The sequence below is a fragment of the Leucoraja erinacea genome, chromosome 4, assembly GCF_028641065.1.
Source record: "Leucoraja erinacea ecotype New England chromosome 4, Leri_hhj_1, whole genome shotgun sequence".
NCBI classification, from domain to species: domain Eukaryota; kingdom Metazoa; phylum Chordata; class Chondrichthyes; order Rajiformes; family Rajidae; genus Leucoraja; species Leucoraja erinaceus.
In genome coordinates this window covers 52,278,190-52,304,949 of record NC_073380.1, presented here as the reverse complement: position 1 = coordinate 52,304,949, position 26,760 = coordinate 52,278,190, and the positions used below count along the sequence as shown (strand labels likewise).

At 46.3% G+C, this 26,760-nt stretch overlaps 2 protein-coding genes across 2 annotated transcripts; both read left to right on the top strand.

Moving 5' to 3' along the window:
- The first annotated feature begins 4,358 nt into the window (after positions 1-4,358).
- Positions 4,359-9,096, top strand: LOC129696406 (uncharacterized). Its single transcript, XM_055634269.1, has 2 exons — positions 4,359-4,513; positions 8,371-9,096. The coding sequence occupies exons 1-2, from the start codon at positions 4,388-4,390 to the stop codon at positions 9,079-9,081; spliced, it is 837 nt and encodes a 278-aa protein (XP_055490244.1). The 5' UTR covers positions 4,359-4,387; the 3' UTR covers positions 9,082-9,096.
- Positions 9,097-18,101: 9,005 nt separating this feature from the next.
- Positions 18,102-24,484, top strand: LOC129696398 (actin, non-muscle 6.2-like). Its single transcript, XM_055634260.1, has 3 exons — positions 18,102-18,154; positions 18,313-18,461; positions 23,163-24,484. The coding sequence occupies exons 2-3, from the start codon at positions 18,336-18,338 to the stop codon at positions 24,165-24,167; spliced, it is 1,131 nt and encodes a 376-aa protein (XP_055490235.1). The 5' UTR covers positions 18,102-18,154; positions 18,313-18,335; the 3' UTR covers positions 24,168-24,484.
- The last annotated feature ends 2,276 nt before the right edge of the window (positions 24,485-26,760 follow it).

Sequence of the window (26,760 nt, the reverse complement as noted above, 5' to 3'; positions counted from 1 at the left end):
GGTAGGCCGCGAGGACGGGTCGAAGATGCTGCTCGGAGGAAAGCCGCCTCTCCGCCCAGGTAGGGACTGGGAAAAGCAGTTTCCCTCTTCCCCCCCACCTAAAAAGTCTAGTCCTTCAAAACAAAACACTATTTAACATACTAAAAATTTAAAAAAAAGCAAAAAGATGGACAGCAGCAGGCAGGGCAGCCATACCCAACTGGACGGTGCCCCCTACAGAGCCTCTACTTCCTGAGAAGATTACGGAGAGTCAGTTTGTCAAGGAGGACTACCTCTAACTTCTATGGGTGCACAGTAGAGAGCATGCTGACTGGTTGCATCGTGGCTTGGTTCGGCAACTTGAGCGCCCTGGAGCAAAAAAGACTACAAAAAGTAGTAAACACTGCCCAGTCCATCCTCGGCTCTGGCCTCCCTTCCATCGAGGGGATCTATCGCAGTCGCTACCTCAAAAAGGCTGGCAGTATCATCAAGGACCCACACCATCCTGGCCACACACTCATCTCCCCGCTACCTTCAGGTAGAAGGTACAGAAGCCTGAAGACTGCAACGACCAGGTTCAGGAATAGCTACTTCTCCGCAGCCATCAGGCTATTAAACTTGGCTCGGACAAAACTCTAAACATTAATAGCCCATTATCTGTTAATTTGCACTTTTTCAGTTTATTTATTCATGTGTGTATATATTTCTATAATGGTATATGGACACACTGATTTGTTCTGTGGTCATACCTACTATGTTCTGTTGTGCTGAAGCAAAGCAAGAATTTCATTGTCCTATCAGGAACACATGACAATAAACTCTCCTGAATCTTGAATCTTGAGGTTCAGATGGACTGAGCAAAGGTGTTCAGCGACACGATCGCCCAGTCTATATTTGGTCTCACCGATGTATTAGAGTCCAACGGATACAGTAGATGAGGTTGCAGGAGGTGCAAGTTAACCTCTGCCTAACCTCAACGGACTGTTGAGGTCCCTGGACAGAGTCGAGGGAGGAGGTATAGGAACAGGTGTTGCATTTTCTGTGGTTGCTGGGGAAGGTACTTGGAGAGGGGGTAATTTGGGTGTGAAGGGATGAGTTAACCAAGGAGTTGTGGAGAAATTGTCTCTGTGGAAGGCGGCAAGGGGTGGAGATGGGAAGATGTGATTAGTGTTGGGATTCTGTTGGAGGTGGCAAAGATTTTGGAGGATTATGGGTTGTATGCGACGGTTGATGGGGTGAAATATAAGGACTAGGCGGACTCTGTCTCTGTTGCGACCAGGGGGTAGGGGAACAAGGGCGGAAAGGCGGGTACCGAGGAGACACGAGTCAGGGCCTCATCTATGATGGGAGAGGGGAACCCCCATTCCATAAAGAATGAGGACATCTCGGATGTCCTGGTATGGAACACCTCATCTCAGGTGCAGATGCGGCGTAGACGGAGGAACTGGGACTAGGGGATAGAGTCTTTGCAGAAAGCAAGGTGGGAAGAAGTGTAGTCAAGATAAAGGAAACAGATCTATCCCTGCCCCATCCACGTCACACTAACCTCGTTTGCACCCTACAAATGGATAACAATGGCGTGTTACCTTCATCATTGTTACTTTTTTGCATATCTTTTATTCGTTGTTCTTTATCTCTCCACATCATCGTCTAAATCTCTCATTTCCCTTATCCCTAACCAGTCTGAAGAAGGGTCTCGACCCGAACCGTCACCCATTCCTTCTCTCCAGACATGCTGCCTGTCCCGCTGAGTTACTCCAGCTTTTTGTGTCTATCTTTGGTTTAAACCAGCATCTTTAGTTCCTTCCTACACATGTAGTCAAGATAGTTGTGGGAGTCAGTGGGTTTGTAATAGACGTCAGTCGATACCATATGCCTTCTTAACCACTCTATCTACTTGTGCTGCTACCTTCATGTGCATTATAACCAACCTCTCAAAGCACTTCATTGTAATCAAATGCCTCTACTTCTTTATGTAACTGAGGAAATTCAGTAGGTCTCCAATGACTCTTACACATTTCTACAAATGCACCACAGAAAGCAAACTGTTTGGTTGCATCACAGCTCGGTTTGGGAACAGTTCAGCCCAAGACCTTAAGAAATTGCAGAGTTGTAGATGTAACCCAGTCCATCACATAGAGCAAGCTTCCCACCATTGACTACATCGACATTTCTCCCAGTCTTGGAAAAACAGCCAACATAATCAAAGACTTTGTCCCACCCTGGTTATTTCTCCCTCTCCCTGCTGCCGTCCAGCAGAAGGTTCTGAAGCTTGAAAGTACGTGCCACCAAACTCAGGAACAGCCTCTTCCCCTCTGTCATTAGGCTTCTGAAAGACCCTTCCATTTGCTATATTTAAGAGGGAGTTAGATGTGGCCCTTGTGGCTAAGGGGATCAGGGGGTATGGACAGAAGGCAGGTACGGGATTCTAAGTTGGATGATCAGCCACGATCACATTGATTGGCGGTTCAGGCTCGAAGGGCCGAATGGCCCACTCCTGCACCTAATTTCTATAAGCTAGGATACAGTTCAATACTCCTCTACACCACTGCGGACATTGGACTTTATCTCTGGAACTGATGTACTACATTGCTGAGAACTATATTCTGCACTCTGTTTCTTCCCCTTTGCTCTACCTGATGTACTTGAGATTGAATTGATTGTATTTATGTACAGTATTATCTGATCTGTTTGGTTAGCATGCAAAACAATGCTTTAACTGTACCTCTGTATACGTGACAATAATAAACCTAAATCTAGACCCTGGTTCAATGTGTAGTGTGGACAGACATGCTGGGAGTGCCAATCTGATGGAGCTGACAGTGTGCATCAAAGGTCCCACAGCGGAGCAAGATAGATCACTCCTGCTAAATGCAATGGGCTGATGTGTAGTACGCAACGGAACGGAACGTGGGCCTTTTTTTCATCCACTTCAGTAACCAGACCCAACCCGACCCAACTAGCAGTGTAATCAACATTGCGGGTAACACTTTGTGTTAATATACTAAATTTCTGAAAATGAGGAGAAGATTTTTACCAATTAACTTTTATTTTCATGAGGATGTTTCCGTAACTGGCTTCTGTCTCCGCACTAGTTATCTTTGCTCCGCTATGGGATCTTTGGTGCGGAGACGGAAGCCGGTTACGGATATGGGGCCTAAAATTACCCATGAATCTGCCCACGACCGTACTACGTCTTTTTCGTTGCGTTCTATCTTGCTTGCTATAGGATCTTTAGTGTGCATGAGAAACAACAAAGGACAGAAGGCAACAGACAAGATAATCGTAGATGAAAGCGGTGAATGAGATCAATCTCTGTCACCCGGTCACTGTTTGCGAGTGGAGGCGAACAATGAAATAGATAACAGGAAGAGAAAGAGTCAGGAGCAATCCTGTCCTCAGTGGATTTGCAGCCATGTTTGGCCAGGAGTATTGAGAGGATCAACTCCTCCAGACATTCTCAATCTCCAGCCAAATTATTATTCACACCACAAAATAAATTTGATACACATCGAGGAAGAGCTGAGCGCATTTAATCGACAAAAGGCTCTGTGAGCAGAAGCTGTGTGTGCCGTTAGGATGTTCAGTGTGCAGTGAGCATGTGCAGGCAGTGAGGAGGAACCAGTGCGTGCGTATCTGCAATGAGCAGTGTGTACTGCAGTGGAATGTGAATGCAATGTGCAGACTGGTGGCTTTGTCAAATTCCAGCCGCAGAACGGGACAAAGCTGGAATCTGACCAATGGCGGCAACGCCTGGGATATGGCTTCAGGTGGAGAGAAACAGTTGGAGGAAAGTGGAGGGAGAGAGATAGAGAGAAAGAAAGAATGAACGAGAGAAAGATAGGCATGCACTTCCATAGATAAATTGAGTAGTAGTTTTGGAACAGGCATTATCATTAAAATCTGAATGGAAAGTGGAAAAATGTGTTAGTCAGAGAGTATTGTTGGATAAAAGAACTAATAAATGACTGACATTCCTGGTGCAGCCCTGGTTGATGGCCCTCATGTATTGTCTTTCTGCTGACTGGTTGGCACAGATAAAAGCTTTTCACTGCACCTCGGCACACGTGACAATAAACAAAACTGAACCGAACGGAATCCTGCTGATCCTCATTGGCTGGCAGTCCTAAGGTAGTACAGAGAAGGGTTGGGTCAGCAGAGTTTGTCTCTTGCAAAAGGAATGGAATTGAGTCAGCTCTCTGTGACTGGCAGTGATTGTGGCTTAATATGCAAGCAATGGTTCTGGGCTAACTCTTGAGCAACAGGTTTAGTCGGAATCTCTAATTAGGAATTTACACAAACAAATGAGGCTTAATTTGAATTGCACTGACATGGTTTGTGTCTGTACTCTGAGTTTGTGTTAATGGGTTTTCTTTCCATTTCAGTCACTCCCCACTCACTGTAACCCATGTCTGAAGATGATGTTGCCGCACTGGTGGTGGACAATTGCTCCGGGATGTGCAAGGCTGGCTTTGCAGGGGATGACGCCCACAGAGCTGTGTTCCCCTCCATCGTGGGGCGGCCTCGACACCAGGTGAGTCCTCCAGCTGTTTTCTGCTGGACGCCCTCCTTCCTCATTTCCTGGTTTGTTCTGCTCAGTTGCAGCCCATCTCTTGATGTTTGTGCTGTGTAGGTGCCAATCAGTGTGTGCTATCTGAGTCAGTATCCCCTTTCTCTCCTGCTTGTGGAAGTTGGAGATCAGAGTCTCTGGAGAGCTGAACTGGTCGCGTTCAGGGAGGCTGGAGGGAAACCTGACCACACCCGAGTCCTGCCTTCTCTTACTGGGAGTTCCATGCTTTGTGCTAATTCATCTCTCCTGCAGCAACCACTGTGCCCAAACTTGTCTGTTTTTCTTCTCTGCCACTCCCATTGAGCCTGCCTTGCACTTATTATTCTCCCTGCTGTCTCTAATTCATGCTGGGCACTTCCCTTCCTGCATCGCAATGACTTTGAAACTCTGAAAGGAATGAGACTGCAAGTTGATACCTGCCATGGGCTTCAACAGAAATCCCAGGTATTTGACAGTGAATGGTTTGGTCTTGCACAAGTGCTGAGATTCCTGTTGTTAACTCCGCACCTGCACATTTTTTTCAAACATCCTGCTTTCCAGCTTCCCTTTTCCTTCAAATAACTTTCTCCAATCAACTTAAACGAGTCCCTGTCCAATACCCTTCAAAGTTGGCCTTGCCAAATTCAGAATTGTGACTGGTGGGCCAGCCCTGCCTCTATCCATATAACCATATAACAATTACAGCACGGAAACAGGCCATCTCGGCCCTTCTAGTCCGAGCCAAACACTTATTTTCCCCTAGTCCCATCTACCTGCACTCAGACCATAACCCTCCATACCTTTCCCGTCCATATACCTATCCAATTTATTTTAAATGATAAAATCGAACCTGCCTCCACCACTTCCACTGGAAGCTCATTCCACACAGCTACCACTCTCTGAATAAAGAAGTCCCCCTCATGTTACCCCTAAACTTCTGTCCCTTAATTCTCAAGTCATGTCCTCTTGTTTGAATCTTCCCTACTCTCAATGGAAAAAGCTTATCCATGTCAACTCTGTCTATCCCTCTCATAATTTTAAAGACCTCTATCAAGTCCCCCCTTAACCTTCTGCGCTCCCAAAGAATAAAGACCTATCTTGTTCAACCTTTCTCTGTAACTTAGGTGCTGAAACCCAGGCAACATTCTAGTAAATCTCCTCTGTACTCTCTCTATTTTGTTGACATCTTTCCTATAATTTTGCGACGAGAACTGTACACCATACTCCAGAATTGGCTTCACCCATGCCTTGTACAATTTTAACATTACATCCCAACTTCTATACTCAATGCTCTGATTTATAAAGGACAGCACACCAAAAGCTTTCTTTACCACCCTATCTACATGAAATTCCACCTTCAGAGAACTATGCACAATTATTCCTAGATCCCTCTGTTCAACTGCATTCCTCAATTTGCTACCATTTACCATGTACGTCCTATTTTGATTTGTCCTGCCAAGATGTAGCACCTCATACTTATCAGCATTAAACTCCATCTGCCATCTTTCAGCCCACTCTTCCAAATGGCCTAAATCTCTCTGCAGACTTTGAAAATCTACTTCATTATCCACAACACCACCTATCTTAGTATCATCTGCATACTTTCTAATCCAATTTACCACATCATCATCCAGATCATTGATGTATATGACAAACAACAGTGGACCCAACACAGATCCCTGTGGCACCCCACTAGTCACCGACCTCCAACCTGACAAACAGCCATCCACCATTACTCTCTGGCATCTCCCAATCTGCCACTGTTGAATCCATCTTGCTACTCCCCTATTAATACCCAACAATTGAACCTTCTTAACCAACCTTCCATGTGGAACCTTGTCAAAGGCCTTACTGAAGTCCATATAGACAACATCCACCGCTTTACCCTCATCAATTTCCCTAGTAACCTCTTCAAAAAATTCAAGAAGTTTGTCAAACATGACCTTCCAGGCACAAATCCATGTTGACTGTTCCTAATCAGACCATGTTTTTCCAGATGATTATATATATTATCTCTAAGTATCCTTACCATTAATTTGCCCACCACTGATGTCAAACTAACAAGTCTATAATTGCTAGGTTTACTCTTAGAACCCTTTTTAAACAATGGAACAACATGCGCAGTACGGCAATCCTCCGGCACCATTCCCATTTCTAATGACATTTGAAATATTTCTGTCATAGCCCCTGCTATTTCTTCGCTAACTTCCCTCAATGTCCTAGGGAATATCCTGTCAGGACCTGGAGACTTGGTAACCCATTTTCAAAAATGTCAGTACTTCCTCTTCTTTGATCCTCATAGTTTCCATAGCTACTCTACTTGTTTCCCTTACCTCACATAATTCAATATCCTTCTCCTTGGAGAATACCGAAGAAAATAAATTGTTCAATATCTCCCCCATCTCTTTTGACTCTGCAGATAGCTGTCCACTCTGACTCTCTAATGGACCAATTTTTATCCCTCGTTATCCTTTTGCTATTAATATAGCTGTAGAAACCCTTTGGATTTACTTTCACCTTACTTGCCAAATCAACCTCATACCTTCTTTTAGCCTTGCTAATTTCTTTCTTAAGATTCTTTTTACATTCTTTATACTCCTCAAGCACCTCATTTACTCCATGCTGCCATTACTATATTAAACCTAACAGAACAATGGTCACTGATCCAAAAGGCTCATTCACGAATGCTTCATCCATTTGTCCCTCCCAATTCCCTAAGAGAAGATCAAGCATCTCCCTCTCCCATTTAGGGGCCCCAACATATTGCCTGAGCAAACTTTCCTGAACACATTGGCAAATTCTGCTCCATCTAAACTATTTCCACTGTGCCATTCACAGTCAATATTGGGAAAGTTAAAATCCCTTATTATAGCAACCTTAGTAGTCCTGCAGCTGCCTGCAATCTCCTGGCATATTTGCTCTTCTAATTCCTGCTGACTATTTGGGGGCCTGTATGATCCAACAATGTGATCATTCCTATTTTTGTTCCTCAGCTCCACACGTGTAGCCTCAATGGAAAAAAAATCAGTAATGTCATCTCCGATCACTGCAGTGACATCCTCACTCAATAAAGCAACATCTCCTTCTCTTTTAACCCCACCTCTATCACTCCCGAAGCATCTGTACCCTGGAACGTTAAGCTGCCAATGTTAACCAGGTTTCTGGAATGGCTACACCATCTTAGTCGCACGTACATATCTACAGCTTTTCACCCACTGTTATCAGGTTTCTGAATGACCCTTCCACAATCTATGGTAATGCCAAATTCACCTCTAACCCATTGTAGACATTCATTGCCTATAAAACTGATGCACAGCAATGCTGAGAATTATATACTGCACTCTCTCTTCCCCTTTGCTCTATCTATTATGCTTGAGATGCACTTGATTATATTTATGTATAGTATATCTGATATGTTTGGATCGCAAGCAAAATAAAGTTTTTCACTGTACATAGAACATTAAACAGAACAGCACAAGAACAGGTCCTTCGGCCCATAATGTCTGTGCCGAATGTGATGCCAAGACCAATCCTTTATGAGCCTGCATGTGATCCATATCCCTCTAGTCCCTATGATTCCATGCAGGCTCATAAAGGATTGGTCTGGGCATCACATTCGGCACAGACATTATGGGCCATGTCTGTTCAACGTCACTGTCATATCTGCCTCCACCACCACCCCCGGCAGCATGATTCAGGCACTCATCACAAATGTAGCAGGTTTGGTTTACTAACTGTTGCTATGCAAGGGCAATGGGAGTGGGAGCACAAGGTCATCTGGCCTTTAAAAAACATGCTTACCTGATTCTTCATTGTAAATTCATCCAATTTCTCAATTCCAGGGTGTGATGGTGGGAATGGGTCAGAAAGACAGCTACGTTGGGGATGAAGCCCAGAGCAAGAGGGGCATCCTGACCCTGAAATACCCAATTGAACACGGGATTGTGACCAACTGGGATGACATGGAGAAGATCTGGCATCACACCTTCTACAACGAGCTGCGAGTGGCCCCAGAGGAGCACCCTGTCCTCCTCACAGAGGCTCCACTCAATCCCAAAGCCAACCGGGAGAAGATGACCCAGATCATGTTTGAGACCTTCAACACCCCAGCCATGTACGTTGCCATTCAAGCTGTGCTGTCCTTGTATGCCTCTGGCCGCACCACTGGCATTGTGATGGACTCTGGGGACGGTGTGAGTCACACTGTGCCCATCTACGAAGGCTACGCCTTGCCACACGCCATCCTGCGTCTGGACCTGGCTGGCCGGGATCTCACTGACTACCTGATGAAGATCCTGACCGAGCGTGGGTACTCCTTGACGACCACGGCCGAGAGGGAGATTGTCCGTGACATCAAGGAGAAGCTCTCCTATGTGGCCCTAGATTTTGAATCTGAAATGCAGACGGCCAGCTCCTCCTCATCCTTGGAGAAAAGCTACGAGCTCCCTGATGGTCAAGTCTTCACCATAGGCAATAAGTGTTTCAGCTGTCCAGAAACCCTCTTCCAACCCTCCTTCATTGGGATGGAATCTGCTGGGATCCATGGAACCTGACTCTCAATGACCTGACCTATGAAGGCAAGCAAACCATATGCTTTCTTTACCACTTTGACTTGTGTTGCACTTTCAGGGAATTATGGACTTGGAACCCAAGATCCGTCTGAACATCAATGCTGTTAAGGGTTATGGAATTAATTTGATATTTTCTCCTCGTATTTGACCTCCCAATGTGCAACACCTCACATTTGCTCACATTAGACTCCATCCGCCATTTCTCTGCCTCTTTTTGTAGCTGATCTACATCCCATCGTATGCTTTGAAAGCCTTTCTCCCAGTCCGCGACCCCCAAAATCATGGACAGTCTTAAAGCCCTCAGTTTCTACTGATACTCTCCTCCACCTAGTGGAGCTGGTACTTACCCTCACCAACTTTTCGTGTGACTCCTCCCATTTCTTCCAAATCCAAGGCCTAGCTATGGGCACACACATGGGCCCCAGCTATGCCTGCCTCTTTGTAGGGTACATTGAACAATCTTGTTTGAGGCGTACCGTGGCCCTATCCCTGAATTCTACCTCCGCTACATCGATAACTGCATTGGTGCTACCTCCCACACCCATGCAGAACTCACTGACCATCCATTTCACCATGAACTTCCATCCAGCACTCAAATTCACCTGAACCATTTCCGACATCTCCCTACCGTTTCTAGACCTCACTTTCTCCATCGCAGGTGACAGACTACTGACCGACATCTACTATAAACCCATTGACTCCCACGGCTATCTGGAGTACACTCCCACCCCGCCTCCTGTAAGGACTCTATCCCGTATCCCCCAATTCTTCCATCTACGCCGCACCTGCACCCAGGATGAGGTGTTCCTAGATCCCTCAGGGAATGGGGGTTCCCTCTTCGACTATAGATGAGGCTCGCACCAGGGTCTATTCTATACCCTGTAGAGGGGCTGTCCCACTGCGGCGACCCAATACGCAAGTTCAGGCGAGTTTACCCATGACTCAAACTCGCAGCATGGTCGACACATGATCCTAGGAGGTCACTGGAACTCTCCTTCATGATCGAGGGAAGTTCCCGAATACTCGTGGCCTCAGCTAGGTCACGGAAAAATTTTCAGCGTGTTGGATTTGGTCGGCATGGTTCTTTTAAACTCGTAGTTGGGTCGCTATTTAGTTACAGGCAGTGGAGGGCAACCGTAGGCAATCTCCTTCACCGTCCGGGCATTTTGATTGGCTCATTGGAGTTTTCAGGACCAAGGAAAACCAACCGGTAGGTAAAATGCCCGCTAAACGTTATTAAACGTTGCCTGGCTTCTTAAAAGTGTCTCCACCCCTTCTCCCTTCCCCCCTCTTCTCCCCCCCCCCCCCTTCTCACCACTCCTCTCCACGCTCTCTAAAGGACTTACCGTTACTGTGCAGCCGTCTTTCTCTTTGCGGGTATGAATTTCTGACAGCGCTTCCCACTTTCCCTGGCCCCCACCTTTGCGATGTGTTTGTGTGTGTGTGTGTGTGTGCGGTCGGTGGATCCAGCTCGAGGTTTTCCAGGCGAGCGCCCTCGAGCTTCAAGGTCGAAGGCACTCTTCTTAACTCGCGGATTAGGTCGTGTGTGTGTGTTGTGTGTGTGTGTGTGCGTATGATACGATATGCCATTTATTGTCACTATACATGTACAGTGAAACTGAAAGCTGCTCGTACTCAGTGCATACATACAATTTAGCACAAAAAACAAGAAACAGAAAAACAAAAAACAGAAGGGAGAAGGGGGGGGGGATGGGGGGGGATAGGTGCACAATTTCTGCGGCGCTACATACATATATACATATATACAGATGGAAGTCCGTGTTGGGCAGTGTAGTCAGTGCATGTGTGAATTTGAATTAATAGTAGTTATAATTCTCGGAAAGCAACTATTCCTGAGTCTATTTGTCCTGGATTTGATGCACCTATAGCGCCTTCCAGAGGGCAGCAGGTCGAACAGTCCAAACGCAGGATGGGAGCTGTCTTTGATGATCTTCTTTGCCCTGCTAATGCAGCGGGAGGTGTAGATGTCCATCAGGGAGGGGAGAGGGCAGCCAATGATCTTCTGCGCTGTCCTAGTTACCCTCTGAAGCCTCTCCCTGTCTGCCATGGTGCAGCTGCCATACCATGCTGTAATGCAGTATGTCAGCAGGCTCTCGATGGACGAGCGGTAGAAGGTCAGCAGCAGGTTAGAGTCCAGGTTGTGCTTCCTGAGGACCCTCAGGAAGTGCAGCCGCTGCTGAGCCTTCTTGATGACCGCTGTCATGTTGTCTGTCCAGGAGATATCAGCAGCGATGTGGACGCCGAGAAACCGGAAGGTGTTGACCCTCTCCACACACTCGTCGTTGATGTGTAGGGGGACTAAGTCGGTGATGTGCCTCCTGAAGTCGACAATGAGCTCTTTTGTTTTCCTGGTGTTCAGAGCCAGATTGTTTTCTGAGCACCAGGTTGTCAACTTCAGGACTTCCTCTCTGTAGGCTGCCTCGTCTCCCTTTCCATCCCCCCCACTCGTAACAAGGACAGAGTCCCCCTTGTCCTCAGCGTCCACCCTACCAGCCGTCACATACAACAGATAATCCTCCAACATTTTCGCCACCTCCAACAGGATCCCCCCTCTGGCCACATCTTCCTATCTCCTCTGTCGGATTTCCGCAGAGACTGCTCGCTCCGTAATCCCCTGGTCAATTCTTCCCTTCCCACCCAAACCACCCTCTCCCCTGGTACTTTCCCTTGCAACCGCAGGAAATGCTACATTAGCCACTTTACCTCCAACCATGACTCCATTCAAGTACCCAAGCAGTCTTTCCAGGTGCAGCAGAGGTTCACCTGCACCTCCTCCAACCTCATCTATTGTATCCGCTGCTCTACATGTCAGCTGCTCTACATCGGTGAGACCAAATGTAGCCCAGCACCTCCGCTCAGTTTGCAATAACCAACCTGACCTCCCAGTGGCTCAGTACTTCAACTCCCCCTCCCGTTCCGAATCTGGCCTTTCTGTCCTGGGCCTCCTCCATGGCCAGAGTGAGTCCCACCGTAAATTCGAGGAGCAGCATGTCATATTTTGCTTGGGTAGTTTACACCCCAGCGGTATGAACATTGACTTCTCCAATTTCAGGTAGTCCTTGCTTTCTCCCTCTTTCCCCTCCCCTTCCCAGCTCTCCCACAGCCCACTGCACTGTCTCCCCTTCTTCCTTTCTTCTTCCCACACGCCCCCCCCCCCCCCCCCCATCCCCTCATCAGCCTGAAGCAGGGTCTCGACGTCACCCATTCCTTCGCTCCATAGATGCTGCCTCCCGCTGAGTTTCTCCAGCATTTTTGTCTACCTTCGATTGTTCCAACATCAGCAGTTCCTTCTTACAACAACCAGATTGCTGGTGTAATCTGCAAACTTACTAACCAACCCGTATATGTTTACATCCAGGTCATTTATATATATCACCAACAGCAGAGGTCCCAGCACAGATCCCTGCCGAACCCCACTGGTCACAGACCTCCAGCCTGAATAGTTTCCTTCCACCGCAACTCTCTGTCTTCTTTCACTATGTTGGTACTGAACCCATATGGTAGCTCACTATTAACCCCGTGCTCTTCATCCTCTGGATCAGCCTACAATGTGGGATTTTATCAAACTTTATTTTTGGAGGCAAATAGTCAGCCATTTTTTCTATGTTTAAGAAGGAACTGCAGACGCTGGAAAAATCGAAGGTAGAAAAAAATGCTGGAGAAATTCAGCGGGTTAGGCAGAAGGAATAGGTGATGTTTTGGGTCGAGACTCGATACTTCAGTCTGAAGAAGGGGCTTAACCCGAAACGGCGACTATTTTTTCTCTCCATAGATGTTGCGTCACCCGCTGAGTTTTTGTCTAACTGTCATTTTTTTATAGTTCATTTAATGGACCTGCTTCTGCCAAGGTTTTCAGCCAGGTGTTCCAGTTTTCAGTGCGCTGCTGAGGAAAGGATGTTGCTTGTTGGGTCTTCTCAGTCTGCTCACAGAGCTGCCGCCAGTAATGCTGCCAATCTTGTACAAACCACGAGCCAGCACTAAGCTGCTGAAATTGTGTTGCATTTCCTGTGGAGGCTGTTGGGGGAAGGCACTTGCACATCTTAATTTGATGTGTGAAACACCACAACATACAAGGCTATGGGCTGAGTGTTGAGCAAATAGTGTAGATGGGTGTCTGATAACTAGTATAGACTGGGCGTCATGGAACAGGGAAACGGGCCTTTTCTGGAGTGACAGAGGCTGAGGGGTGACCTGATGGAAGTATATACGATTATGAGAGGCACACATGGGGTAGACAAATCAGAATCTTTTCACCCAGGGTGAAAATGTCAAATACTAGATGGCCTAGTTTTTAAGTCAGAGGGAAAAAGTTTAAAGGAGATGTGCAAGGCAATTGTTATACTGGTGGTGGGTGCCTGGAAGGCATACTAAGGGTGGGGGTGGAGACATATAAGATAGTGATGTTTAACAGACTTGTAGATAGGCGCATGGATATTCAGCGTATGGATATGGATTATATGCAGGCAGAGGAGATTAGTTTAACTTGGCATCATTCTCGGCCCAGACATTTTTGTGTGCTGGGCTGGTCTGGTTTATTCATGCTGACTGAGTCGGCACAGGCATTGTAGGCTGAATGGCCTGTTCTGTGATGGTCTGCTCTATGTTTATGCTGACTGAGTTGGCATTTTGGGCTAGTCCCATTTTCCTACATTTGGCCCACAGCCCATTAAACACTTCCTATCCATATATCTCTCCAAACAACTTTTGAAATTGTATTTGCTTCTGTAGTCAAAGCCTCCCATTGAAAAACAACTCTTCACAACTACATTTTGAGTCCTTCTTCCAAGTCAAGTTTCAGTCAGTTTGCTAGCTTGCCTTGGATTACATGTGATATAACCTTTACCGGTTTACAATGCAGGACAACCTAATCTGAGGAAAGACATTCTTGCCATAGAGGGAGTACAGAGAAGGTTCACCAGACTAATTCCTGGGATGTCAGGACTTTCATATGAAGAAAGACTGGATAGACTTGGCTTGTACTCGCTAGAATTTAGAAGATTGAGGGGGGATCTTATAGAAACTTACAGCATTCTTAAGGGGTTGGACAGGCTAGATGCAGGAAGATTGTTCCCAATGTTGGAGAAGTCCAGAACAAGGTGTCACAGTTTAAGGATAAGGGGGAAATCTTTTAGGACCGAGATGAGGAAAACATTTTTCACACAGAGAGTAGTGAGTCTCTGGAATTCTCTGCCACAGAAGGTAGTTGAGGCCAGTTCATTGGCTATATTTAAGAGGGAGTTAGATGTGGCCCTTGTGGCTGAAGGGATCAGTGGGTATGGAGAGAAGGCAGGTACAGGATACTGAGTTGGATGATCAGCCATGATCATATTGAATGGCGGTGCAGGCTCGAAGGTCCGAATGGCCTACTCCTGCACCTATTTTCTATGTTTCTATTTTCTATGACATCATCAAAGGCTTTGCTACGGCAATCCTCTTGGTGACCTCTTCAAAAAATTATCAGATTTGTGAGATATGATTTTCCATACACAAAGCCAAGTTAATTAACCCTAGTCAGTCCATGCCTATGCCAAGTGCTTGTAGATCCTTTCTCACAGAATTCCCTTTAAAATCCTATTTACCATTGATGCCAGGCTCACCGGCCTGTAGTCCCCTAGCTTATCCTTACTGCCATTCTTAAATAATGGTAAAACATCAGCCACTAATTTTCCAGAACTTCACCTGTGGGTAACGATGATGCAAATATATCTACAGGGGCCTCCACAAATTCCACCCTAACTTCCCCAAGGTCCGAAGATGTACTTGGTCAGGCTCTGGGGAAATGTTCACCTTAATACGTTTGAAAACCGTCAATATTTCCTCACAGATAATCCATATCTGATCGAAAACATCACAACTCATATGCCTCAATTTATCTTCAATGATCTTCTCAGTAAAATCGGAAAAGTCTTTATTTATTCTCCCCCATCTCTTGTTCTACATAACGACAGCCATGCTGGTCTTTAAGGGGATCTATTCATCCCTAAGCCACCTCGATATACCTGTCAAATCTATCAGGATTTTCCTTTACATTGCCTGCCAGCTACATTTCATTGTGTAGGAAGGGACTGCAGAAGGTCCCTTGTCTGAAGAAGGGTCAAGATTTGAAAAGTCACCCATTCCTTCTCTCCAGAGATGTTGCCTGTCCCGCTGAGTTACTTCAGCATTTTGTGTCTGTCTTCAGCTGCATTTCATTCCTATTTTTTTCCTCCTAATTGCTTTCTTGACCTTTTGTCAGAAGATTGACTCAAGTGATACTGAGGAGGTTTAGAGGGAGATGATTGCTTAAAAGACCGTGGTTCAACGAGGAGTGCGGACAGGCACGCTGGGAGTGCCAACCCTATAGATAACATGCATGAGAAACAGCAAAGGACAGAAGGTAATATACAAAGATAATCAGAGACCCAAGTGGTGAATGAGATCGACCTCTGTCACCCGGCCACTGGTTGTGAGTGGAGGTGGAGAATGAAAGAGCTAATAGGAAGAGGTGGCTCCAGGAGCAATCCAGTCCTCAGTGGGTTTGTAGGCAAGTTTGGCCAGGAATGTTGAGAGAAAGCTTCACTTCCACCCAATTTCCCTAATCTTCATTCCCAATCTGATTCACACCGCAGGGTGTCAAGGAAGAGCTGAGAGCATTTCATCTACAAAAGGCTCTGAGAGCATAGAGTGTGTGTGCAGCAGGGCCAGATTTACGTATAAACTAGACAAGCTTAAGCTTAGGGCCTCGAGATCTAGGGGGAGCCTGCTCACCTCGCTACCTCACCGACCATCTGCCCTCCGGGACCTCGCACTCTTTGCCCGCTGACCCTGGCCACTCCACCGCCCTTCAGCAGCCCACAGCAGTCGCTTTACCTGCAGCCTGGGCCTGAAGTTTCTATGCTGCAGACTTCCATTCACCTGGGTTTGGCTGCGCTGGGTCCAAGTGCTAGCCCCACCCCCCCCCAACACTGGTAATCTCAGTGGCTGTTCCACTGGGTCGTCCCCATTCCCCTCAAACCATGTGACCCCAGCTCTTCCCCGCCCACACTACAGTCCTCATACCCCCCTACCCCGACCACCCACCACCCCTCCACCAGACATCGCCTCGGCCTCAGTCCACTCACCTGCCTTTCTCCAGCCCCAACCCCCATCCCTGCCACAGGCCCAACACTCCAGAGCTTCAAACAGTGACATCGCCCGCTCCGTGGTGAATCCAATATGTATTTTAAAACCAACTGTTTAATGACAACATACAGTAACCATATATAACCATATAACAATTACAGCACGGAAACAGGCCATCTCGACCCTTCTAGTCCGTGCCGAACGCGTATTCTCCCCTAGTCCCATATACCTGCGCTCAGACCATAACCCTCCATTCCTTTTCCGTCCATATAACTATCCAATTTATTTTTAAATGATAAAAACAAACCTGCCTCCACCACCTTCACTGGAAGCTCATTCCACACAGCCACCACTCTCTGAGTAAAGAAGTTCCCCCTCATGTTACCCCTAAACGTTCAGTCCCTTAATTCTCAAGTCATGTCCCCTTGTTTGAATCTTCCCTACTTCCCTACTTATCCACGTCAACTCTGTCTATCCCTCTCATCATTTTAAAGACCTCTATCAAGTCCCCCCTAAACCTTCTGCGCTCCAAAGAATAAAGCCCTAACTTGTTCAACCTTTCTCTGTAACTTAGTTGCTGAAACCCAGGCAATATTCTAGTAAATCTCCTCTGTACTCTCTCTATTTTGTTGACATCCTTCCTATAATTAGGCAACCAAAATTGTACACCATACTCCAGAATTGGCCTCACCAATGCCTTGTACAATTTTAACATTACATCCCAACTTCTATACTCAATGCTCTGATTTATAAAGGCCAGCACACCAAAAGCTTTCTTTACCACCCTATCTACATGAGATTCCACTTTCAGGGAACTGTGCAGTCATTCCCAGATCCCTCTGTTCACCTGCATTCTTCAATTCCCTACCATTTACCAAGTACGTCCTATTTTGATTTGTCCTGCCAAGATGTAGCACCTCACACTTATCAGCATTAAACTCCATCTGCCATCTTTCAGCCCACTCTTCCAACTGGCATAAATCTCTATGTAGACTTTGAAAATCTACTTCATTATCCACAGCCCCACCTATCTTAGTATTATCTGCATACTTACTAATCCAATTTACCACACCATCATCCAGATCATTGATGTACATGACAAACAACAGTGGACCCAACACAGATCCCTGTGGCACCCCACTAGTCACTGGCCTCCAACCTGACAAACAACCACCCACCATTACTCTTTGGCATCTCCCATTCAGCCACTGTTGAATCCATCTTGCTACTCCATCCCATCTCCATCTAAAAGTGTCACCCTGTCACTGTCGGGTAGTCATGATCTTGTAGTCGTGGGGTGGCGGATTGGGAGGAGGAGCCTCACTAGTGAAATAGCTTAGGGCCTCTCTTCATCTGAATCCGGCCCTGGTGTGCAGTGAGTATGTACAGTGTGCAGTGAGGGGGAAGCAGTATGTATCTGCAATGAGCAGTGTGTGTGTGTCTGTGTGTGTGTCTGTGCCTGCCATGCTATGTTCAGATTCAATGCTATGTTCAGTTATCAAATTCTACCCGTAGAATGGGGAGAGGTTGTTCTGGGGAATGGCAGTAACGCCTGGGATGTTAGGGAAACAGAGTTGGAGGGAAGTAGGGAAAGAGAGATAGAAAACAGGAGAGAGAGAAAGGGAGAGATAGGCAAGGCACACACCTCCTTAGTTAAATTAAACAGTGGTCTTGAAACATACATGATCATGAAAAACAAAATAGAATGTAGTAAAATGTATTTGTCAGTGAGTCACTGTTGGAACAAGGAACTAATAAATGACTGACATTCTCAGATCCAGCCCCCATTGGTCTTAATCCTTCCTCCTGATCCACATTGGCTGGCAATCCTACAGTGTACAAGGAAGGGTTGGGCACTACATAAAGGAAGTCGGAGTAGGCAGTTCATCTTTTGCAGAAGGAGTGGAATTGAGTCAGCTCGCTGTGACAGGCAGTGAGTGCCTTAATGTGCATCTAATGGTTCGGGTGTAACTCTTAAACAACAGGTTTAGTGAGATTCTGTAACAGGCAGTTTACGTAAGGAAATGATGTGGTTTGGGTTTGTGCTCTGAGTTTGTATCTTGATGTTAATGGGTTTTCTTTCCGTTTCAGTCACTCCCCACTCACTGTAAACCATGGCTGATGATGAGATTGCCGCGTTGGTAGTGGACAATGGTTCCGGGATGTGCAAGGCTGGCTTTGCAGGGGATGATGCCCCCAGGGCTGTGTTCCCCTCCATCGTGGGGCGGCCTCGACACCAGGTGAGTCCTCCAGCTGTTGTCTGTTGAACGCCCTCCTTCCTCATGTCCTGGTTTATTCTGCTGTTGCAGCCGATCGCGCTGTGTAGGTGTCAATCAGTGTGTGCTGTCAGATTCCCTCCTTTCTCTCCCTCTTGTTGAAGTGGGTGATCAGAGTTGCTGTAGAGCTGAGGTGGATGTGTTCAGGAAGGCTGGACACGGGAAAGCTGGCCACTACGGAGTCTTGCCATCTCTTCCTACGAGCCCTGTGCGTTGTTAGCTGTAGGAGTCTCTGTGCTCAAACTTGTCCATTCTCCCCCGCCCCATTTAAATCTGCTCTGGACCGACTGATATCTTAACCCTTTGCGCCGTGGTCTGTTTCTTTACTTAACAGCATTTGATTAGATTAAAACCGCAGCTGTGTAACTTTTCGTGGCGTTTGGGGATAAGTGTGCAGAATGCTTTTTGAAGCAGAATAAAATGATTGATCAGAGTTGCCATGAGCTGTGAAAATGGGATTTGACTAATTTAACAGAGTTTGTTTGAGGATGATTGGAGAAGAGCAATTGGGGGCCCAGCCAGTGGATTTGGATGATGAAAAGCTTTCAGTCAGATCCCACATAGGAGGATGGTAAATAAAGTTATTGTGATCCATGCCACCTTCCAATGGAACAATGCCATTTAATCCCGTTCTCTCCCCTAATGGCCCTTGAGTTTATTCTTTCACCTGCCCATCAATGGAATTTTGAGTCTCTCCTCCTTCTGACGTAGAGCTGACAAAGATTCTGCTTGAACCAGAACATTCCCTCCTTCTTTCCACCACACACTCCCACTTACCCCCAGAGTACAGAAAATGTAAATTCTACACAGGCAGCAGTGCAGGTTATACAATTATACCATATATTTATTGTCATTTGAACCTCAAGTATGAAGTTCAAATGGAATTTGCTTTCTGCAGTCATACAAGAAAAGAACCAAGACACACAACCAACATAATTTACACAAACATCCATCACAGTGAATCTCCTCCTCACTGTGATGGAAGGCAAAGTCTTGTCTCTCCCCTGTGTTCCATTCTTCTCCCGATGTTAAAGCCCCCGCCAGGCGACATAAGGCCCCGCTCCAGGTCTTAATGTTGGAGCCCCCAGCGGGCAATGGCAAGTCCCGCGGCCGTTAAAGCCGCGCCGGGCGATGTAAGGCCCCGCTCGGGTCATTTTCAACCCCCCAACTCGGGCGAGAGAAACTGCCGTTGCGGGAGCTCCGAAAAGCGGTCTCCCACCAGGTTGGGCTTCAACTGGGGTCCATTCCCTGGAGCTGTGAGGCATCTGCACAGCCTGCTGCACCAGTATTGCTATTGTTTATTATTGTCATGTGTACTGAGATACAGCGGAAAAGGTTTGTTTGTGTGCTATCCAGTCAAATCATTATATAGGCCAGTACAATCAAGCCCTACGCAAGTATAATTGGTAGTGCAAAGAAAAAAATAGACAATAGACAATAGGTGCAGGAGTAGGCCATTCGGCCCTTCGAGCCAGCACCGCCATTCAATGTGATCATGGCTCGAATTAGTCGATTATGGCTGTGAAAATGCCAGAGAGCACAATATAGTTTTGGAGAGTTACAATTATCGAGACACTTATGCAGTAAGCCACCTATGCAGCACATGGAAACGGATGTACCGGTAATAAAAAAAATGTGGATTCAGTGGGTTAAAACACAAACGGCAGAGGTAAAGAAAGTTCTTCCTCAAGTAGGCAGGCTGTGGCCACAGAGATACTGCAGGGATAGGTGCTTGGGCTCCACCTATTCTGATTGTATCAACAATTGGGTTGAGGAGAACAAATGTACTGTTTTCCAAATTTGAAGTTTAGGGAGAGACTGGATAGACTATGTTTTTTCACTGGAGCATAAGAGGTTTTAAGGTGACCTTGTGGATGTCTATGAAATAATGAGCAGCATAGAAAAAGTGAATGGTCAGTCTTTCCCCTGGGTTGGGGAATTACGAATTAGAGAGCATAGATTTAAGTGAAAGGGGAAAGATAGAATCCTGAGGGGCGACTTTTGGTGGAGGGTCTATGAAATGAGCTGCCAGAGGAAGTAGTTGGAGCAGGTACAATAACAACATTTAAAATAAATTTGTTCAGGTACAAATCCCCCCTCTCATCCTCCTGTGCTCCATGGAATAGAGACCCAACCTACTCAACCTCTCCCTAGAGCTCAAACCCTCTAGTACTGGCAACATTCTTGTACACTGTAAATCTTTTCTGAACCCTTTCAAGCTTGACAATATCTTTCATATAACATGGAGCCCAGAACTGAACACAATATTCTAAATGCAGTCTCACCAACGTCTTAAACAATTTCAACATGACCACCCAGTCAGTAAACTAAATGCTCAACATTTTTAAAAACAATGTGAGAATCGGCAATGCTGATGTTCAAAGGTACCTGGATGTATTTGTCTTGGTCACTGAAAGCTCATCTGCAAATGCAGCTGGCAAATGAGAAATGCAACTGTTATTGCATACAGTTTTGGTCTCCTAATCTGAGGAAAGACATTCTTGCCACAGAGGGAGTACAGAGAAGGTTCACCAGACTGATTCCTGGGATGGCAGGACTTTCATATGAAGAAAGACTGGATAGACTCGGCTTGTACTCGCTGGAATTCAGAAGATTGAGGGGGGGGGGTCTTATAGAAACTTACAAAATTCTTAAGGAGATGGACAGGCCAGATGCAGGAAGATTATTCCCGATGTTGGGGAAGTCCAGAACTAGGGGTCACAGTTTAAGGATAAGAGGGAAGTCTTTTAGGACCAAGATGAGAAAATCATTTTTTACACAGAGAGTGGTGAATCTGTGGAATTCTCTGCCACAGAAGGTAGTTGAGGCCAGTTCATTGGCTATATTTAAGAGGGAGTTAGATGTGGCCCTTGTGGCTAAAGGGATCAGAGGGTATGGAGAGAAGGCAGGGATGGGATACTGAGTTGGATGATCCACCATGATCATAGTGAATGGCGATGCAGGCTCGAAGGGCTGAATGGCCTACTCCTGCACCTATTTTCTATGTTTCTATGTTATGCTGTCATTATTGCCAGAAGGTTTTAATTCAAGATGTCGCCCCACTGTTTGTACGTGGCCTTCAGGAATCACACCCAGAGTACTGTGGTACGAAACACAAAGTGTCGGAGGAACTCAGCGGCTCAGGCAGCATTGCAGGAGGGATGGACAGGCAATGATTATGCAGGGATCCTTCTCCTAAATCAAGAAGGATCCTGATCAATAAAATGATGCCTGTCTATTTCCTCCTTGGATGTTGCCTGACCCATCGAGTTTCTCTTTGCTTTCTCCCTCCTTCCCCTCCCCTTTCCCAGTTATCCCACAGCCTACAGTCTCCGTCGCTTCCATTCCTCTTCCCACCCCAGACTTCAACATTAGTCTGAAGAAGGGCCTCGACCCAAAACGTCACCTATTCCTTCGCTCCATAGATGCTTCCTCACCCGCTGAGTTTCTCCAACAATTTGGTACCTTTAAGTTTCTCCAACAGGTTGCTCACGATTCTGGCATTTGCACTCTCTTGTGTCTCCATTGTACTGTGGTATAATTTCCCTCCTGCATAAGGGGATCAATTTCATTCAGAGGAATTGCAGCAATGATTTGCTAGACTGTTCCTGGGATGATAAGCCTATTACATAAGGAAACATTTGGAATATTTTGCCTCTCGTCGCCAGGTTAAAAGAATAGTAACATCACAGAGACAAAAACACTTGCTTTCTTAACAAGATAGATGTGAGGAGGGTGTTTCCTATTGGCTAAGGAGACAAGAGTTGTTTTGGGTTCCCATAAAGACAAGCTATCAAAACCCAATCAAATTACCCATTTGGAATTCTCTACCAAGATAGTTGTGAAGGTTCAGTCACCAAGCAAATCTGAGATTGATCAGACCTGGATATTACAGTGCAGGATCATGGTTTTGACAGAAAATTAGTTAAGATGATGTTGCATTGTGTCCTGGGATATTTGGCTGTCACACAATGAGAGATTCAATAGCTTTAGCCTCTGGTTCTTTTTCCTTCAATATTTTATGGGTGCGCTGAAAATGATGTCATGTTGATGCCATGATGAATATTATAAGCTCCTCTGCCTGCATGTTGTCCATATCCCACCATTCCCTGTATTTCCATATGCCCACTATCATATCTGCTTGCATCACCACCTCTGGAGTACTTTCTCGCCGTTCTCTGTGTGTAAATAAAAAACACTTGCCCTGCGTATCTCCATTATACTCCACACCCCAACCCACGCCCCATTATCCCATGACCTGAAAGCTATGCCCTCGTGTCTTTGATATTTATGTCCTGGGAAAAGGTTCAGATTGTTTACCCTATCTATGCCTCTCATACCTCGGTACACTTCTATCTGGTCTCTTCTCAACCAACTCACCAAAAAATAATCCAAGTTTGTTCAACCTCTAATCCCTTGTAGCCTCCAATACCCTCGAATCCAGGCAGCATTCTGGTAAACCACATGCACCCTGTGACCTGGATAGGGGAGATGAGAGGGGACCAAGAGGGCAGGATGGTAATATTGTGGATTAGCAATGAATGGATGGAATGTAGCAGGTTTAGCCTATTAACTGTTGCTATGCAAGGGCACAGGACCCTCTACCCTTTACTTTACTGTACATATTTACCCTGTTTGTAAATTCATCCAATTTCTCCACTCCAGGGTGTGATGGTGGGAATGGGTCAGAAAGACAGCTACGTTGGGGATGAAGCCCAGAGCAAGAGGGGCATCCTGACCCTGAAATACCCAATTGAACACGGGATTGTGACCAACTGGGATGACATGGAGAAGATCTGGCATCACACCTTCTACAACGAGCTGCGAGTGGCCCCAGAGGAGCACCCTGTCCTCCTCACAGAGGCTCCACTCAATCCCAAAGCCAACCGGGAGAAGATGACCCAGATCATGTTTGAGACCTTCAACACCCCAGCCATGTACGTTGCCATTCAAGCTGTGCTGTCCTTGTATGCCTCTGGCCGCACCACTGGCATTGTGATGGACTCTGGGGATGGTGTGAGTCACACTGTGCCCATCTACGAAGGCTATGCCTTGCCACACGCCATCCAGCGTCTGGACTTGGCTGGCCGGGATCTCACTGACTACCTGATGAAGATCCTGACCGAGCGTGGGTACTCCTTCACAACCACGGCCGAGAGGGAGATTGTCCGTGACATCAAGGAGAAGCTCTCCTATGTGGCCCTAGATTTTGAATCTGAGATGCAGACAGCCAGCTCCTCCTCATCCTTGGAGAAAAGCTACGAGCTCCCTGATGGTCAAGTCATCACCATTGGCAATGAGCGTTTCAGGTGTCCAGAAACCCTCTTCCAACCCTCCTTCATTGGGATGGAATCTTCTGGGATCCATGAGACCACTTTCAACAGCATCATGAAGTGTGATGTGGACATCAGGAAAGATCTGTACGCCAACATAGTCCTGTCTGGTGGAACCACCATGTTCCCAGGGATCGCTGACCGTGTGCAGAAGGAAATCACAGCCTTGGCTCCAAGCACCATGAAGATTAAGGTCATTGCTCCACCAGAGAGGAAGTATTCAGTGTGGATCGGAGGTTCCATCCTGGCTTCTCTCTCCACCTTCCAGCAAATGTGGATCAGTAAGCAGGAGTATGATGAGTCTGGTCCCTCCATTGTCCATCGCAAGTGCTTCTAATGGCCCTGGGTCATGTGCACTCGTTGTGACCATCAGTCTTCACCTATTTGGAGCTTCTGCCAACCCTTCAATTTGATTTATTGTACACTTTACCTCTCCCAATTTCTTCCTGCTCATTGAATGGATTCAAGTAGGCCATGCACCTGTCTGTATACATTGTGATGGTACTGCAGCCATGTTTTGGGTGGGACTGAGGGGAGAGTTAATACAATGAACCAATTCTGGGATTGGGATTGGAAGGGGTTAGTAACGTCTGATTTTGTTACCACAATGGATTTGCCTTTTATTGCAAAATAAAGATTTTTTGTTGTCAATAATCTTCTTGTTTAATATTTTGTTATCTGCAGCAAATTTACATTTAACCAAATCTGATTTAGTAATCGGAGTTTTACTGAATAGAAAATAATCATATCTGCCTGGATTAATTCTATATCCCTCTATAACCTAAAAAAAACCCACACATGGTGCTGGAGTAGCTCAGCAGGTCAGGCAGCAGAACATGGATAGATAATGTTTTGTGTCGGATCTCTTCTTCAGACAGATTGTGGTAGCGTAGAGGAGAGGGAGGACAATGCCTGGCAAGTAATAGGTAGATACAGATAAGGGAGACTTTGATAGAGAGATGGTTGCATGGCCGTCCGAAGGGGGGGGGGAGATGCACCCTCCCTTTGCTATAGGATCTTTGGGCTAGGCTGAGAATAGTTGGGAGGTCATGTTGCAGTTGCATAAGAAGTTGGTGAGGCCACATTCAGAGTATTGTATTCAGTTCTGGGCCCCATGTTATAGGAAATATGTCATCAAACTGGAAAGGGTACAGAGCAGATTTATGAGGATGTTGCCAGGACTAGAGGGCCAGAGCTATAGGGAGAGGTTGAGTAGGCTGGGACTCTATTTCATGGAGCACAGAAGGATAGAAACATAGAAACATAGAAATTAGGTGCAGGAGTAGGCCATTCGGCCCTTCGAGCCTGCACCGCCATTCAATATGATCATGGCTGATCATCCAACTCAGTATCCCGTACCTGCCTTCTCTCCATACCCCCTGATCCCCTTAGCCACAAGGGCCACATCTACCTCCCTCTTAAATATAGCCAATGAACTGGCCTCAACTACCCTCTGTGGCAGAGAGTTCCAGAGATTCGCCACTCTCTGTGTGAAAAAAAGTTCTTCTCATCTCGGTTTTAAAGGATTTCCCCCTTATCCTTAAGCTGTGACCCCTTGTCCTGGACTTCCCCAACATCGGGAACAATCTTCCTGCATCTAGCCTGTCCAACCCCTTAAGAATTTTGTAAGTTTCTATAAGATCCCCTCTCAATCTCCTAAATTCTAGAGAGTATAAACCAAGTCTATCCAGTCTTTCTTCATAAGACAGTCCTGACATCCCAGGAATCAGTCTGGTGAACCGTCTCTGCACTCCCTCTATGGCAATAATGTTCCTTCCTCAGATTTGGAGACCAAAAAAACTGTACGCAATACTCCAGGTGTGGTCTCACAAGACCCTGTACAACTGCAGTAGAACCTCCCTCTCCTATACTCAAATCCTTTTGCAATGAAAGCTAACATACCATTCGCTTTCTTTACTGCCTGCTGCACCTGCATGCATACCTTCAATGACTGGCGTACCATGACACCCAGGTCTCGCTGCATCTCCCCCTTTCCCAATCGACCACCATTTAGATAATAGTCTGCTTTCCCGTTTTTGCCACCAAAATGGATAACCTTACATTTATCCACATTATACTGCATCTGCCAAACATTTGCCCACTCACCCAGCCTATCCAAGTCACCTTGCAGTCTCCTAGCATCCTCCTCACAGCTAACACTGCCCCCCAGCTTAGTGTCATCCGCAAACTTGGAGATATTGCCTTCAATTCCCTCATCCAGATCATTAATATATATTGTAAATAGCTGGGGTCCCAGCACTGAGCCTTGCAGTATCCCACTAGTCACTGCCTGCCATTGTGAAAAGGACCCGTTTACTCCTACTCTTTGCTTCCTGTTTGCCAGCCAGTTCTCTATCCACATCAATACTGAACCCCCAATGCCTTGTGCTTTAATGAGGGATGAGGGATGATCTAATAGAGGTGTATAAAATCATGATTTGAATAGATATGGTTGAGTCTTTTGCCCAGAGTAAGTGAATCGAGGAGCAGAGGACATAAGTTTAAGGTGAAGGGCAAAATATTTAATAGGAATCTGTGGGGTTTTTCACACAAAGGGTGGTAGGTGTATGGAACAAGCTGCCAGAGGAGGTAGTTGAGGCAGGGACTATCACAACATTTAAGAAACAGTTAGACAGGTACATGGATAGGACAGATTCGGAGGGATATGGATCAAGCGTGGGCAGGTGGGACTAGTGCAGATGAGACATGCTGGGCCGAAGGGCCTGTTTCCACACTGTATCACTATGACTCTATCTATCTTTCCCTCTCAAACCCATTCTCCTGCCTTCTCCCCATTACCTCTGACACCCGTATCAATCAAGAATCTATCAAACTCCTCCTGAAAAATGTCCATTGACTTGACCTCCACAGCTGTCTGTGGCAATGAATTCCACAGTTCACCACCCTCTGACTTAAGAAATTCCTGCTCA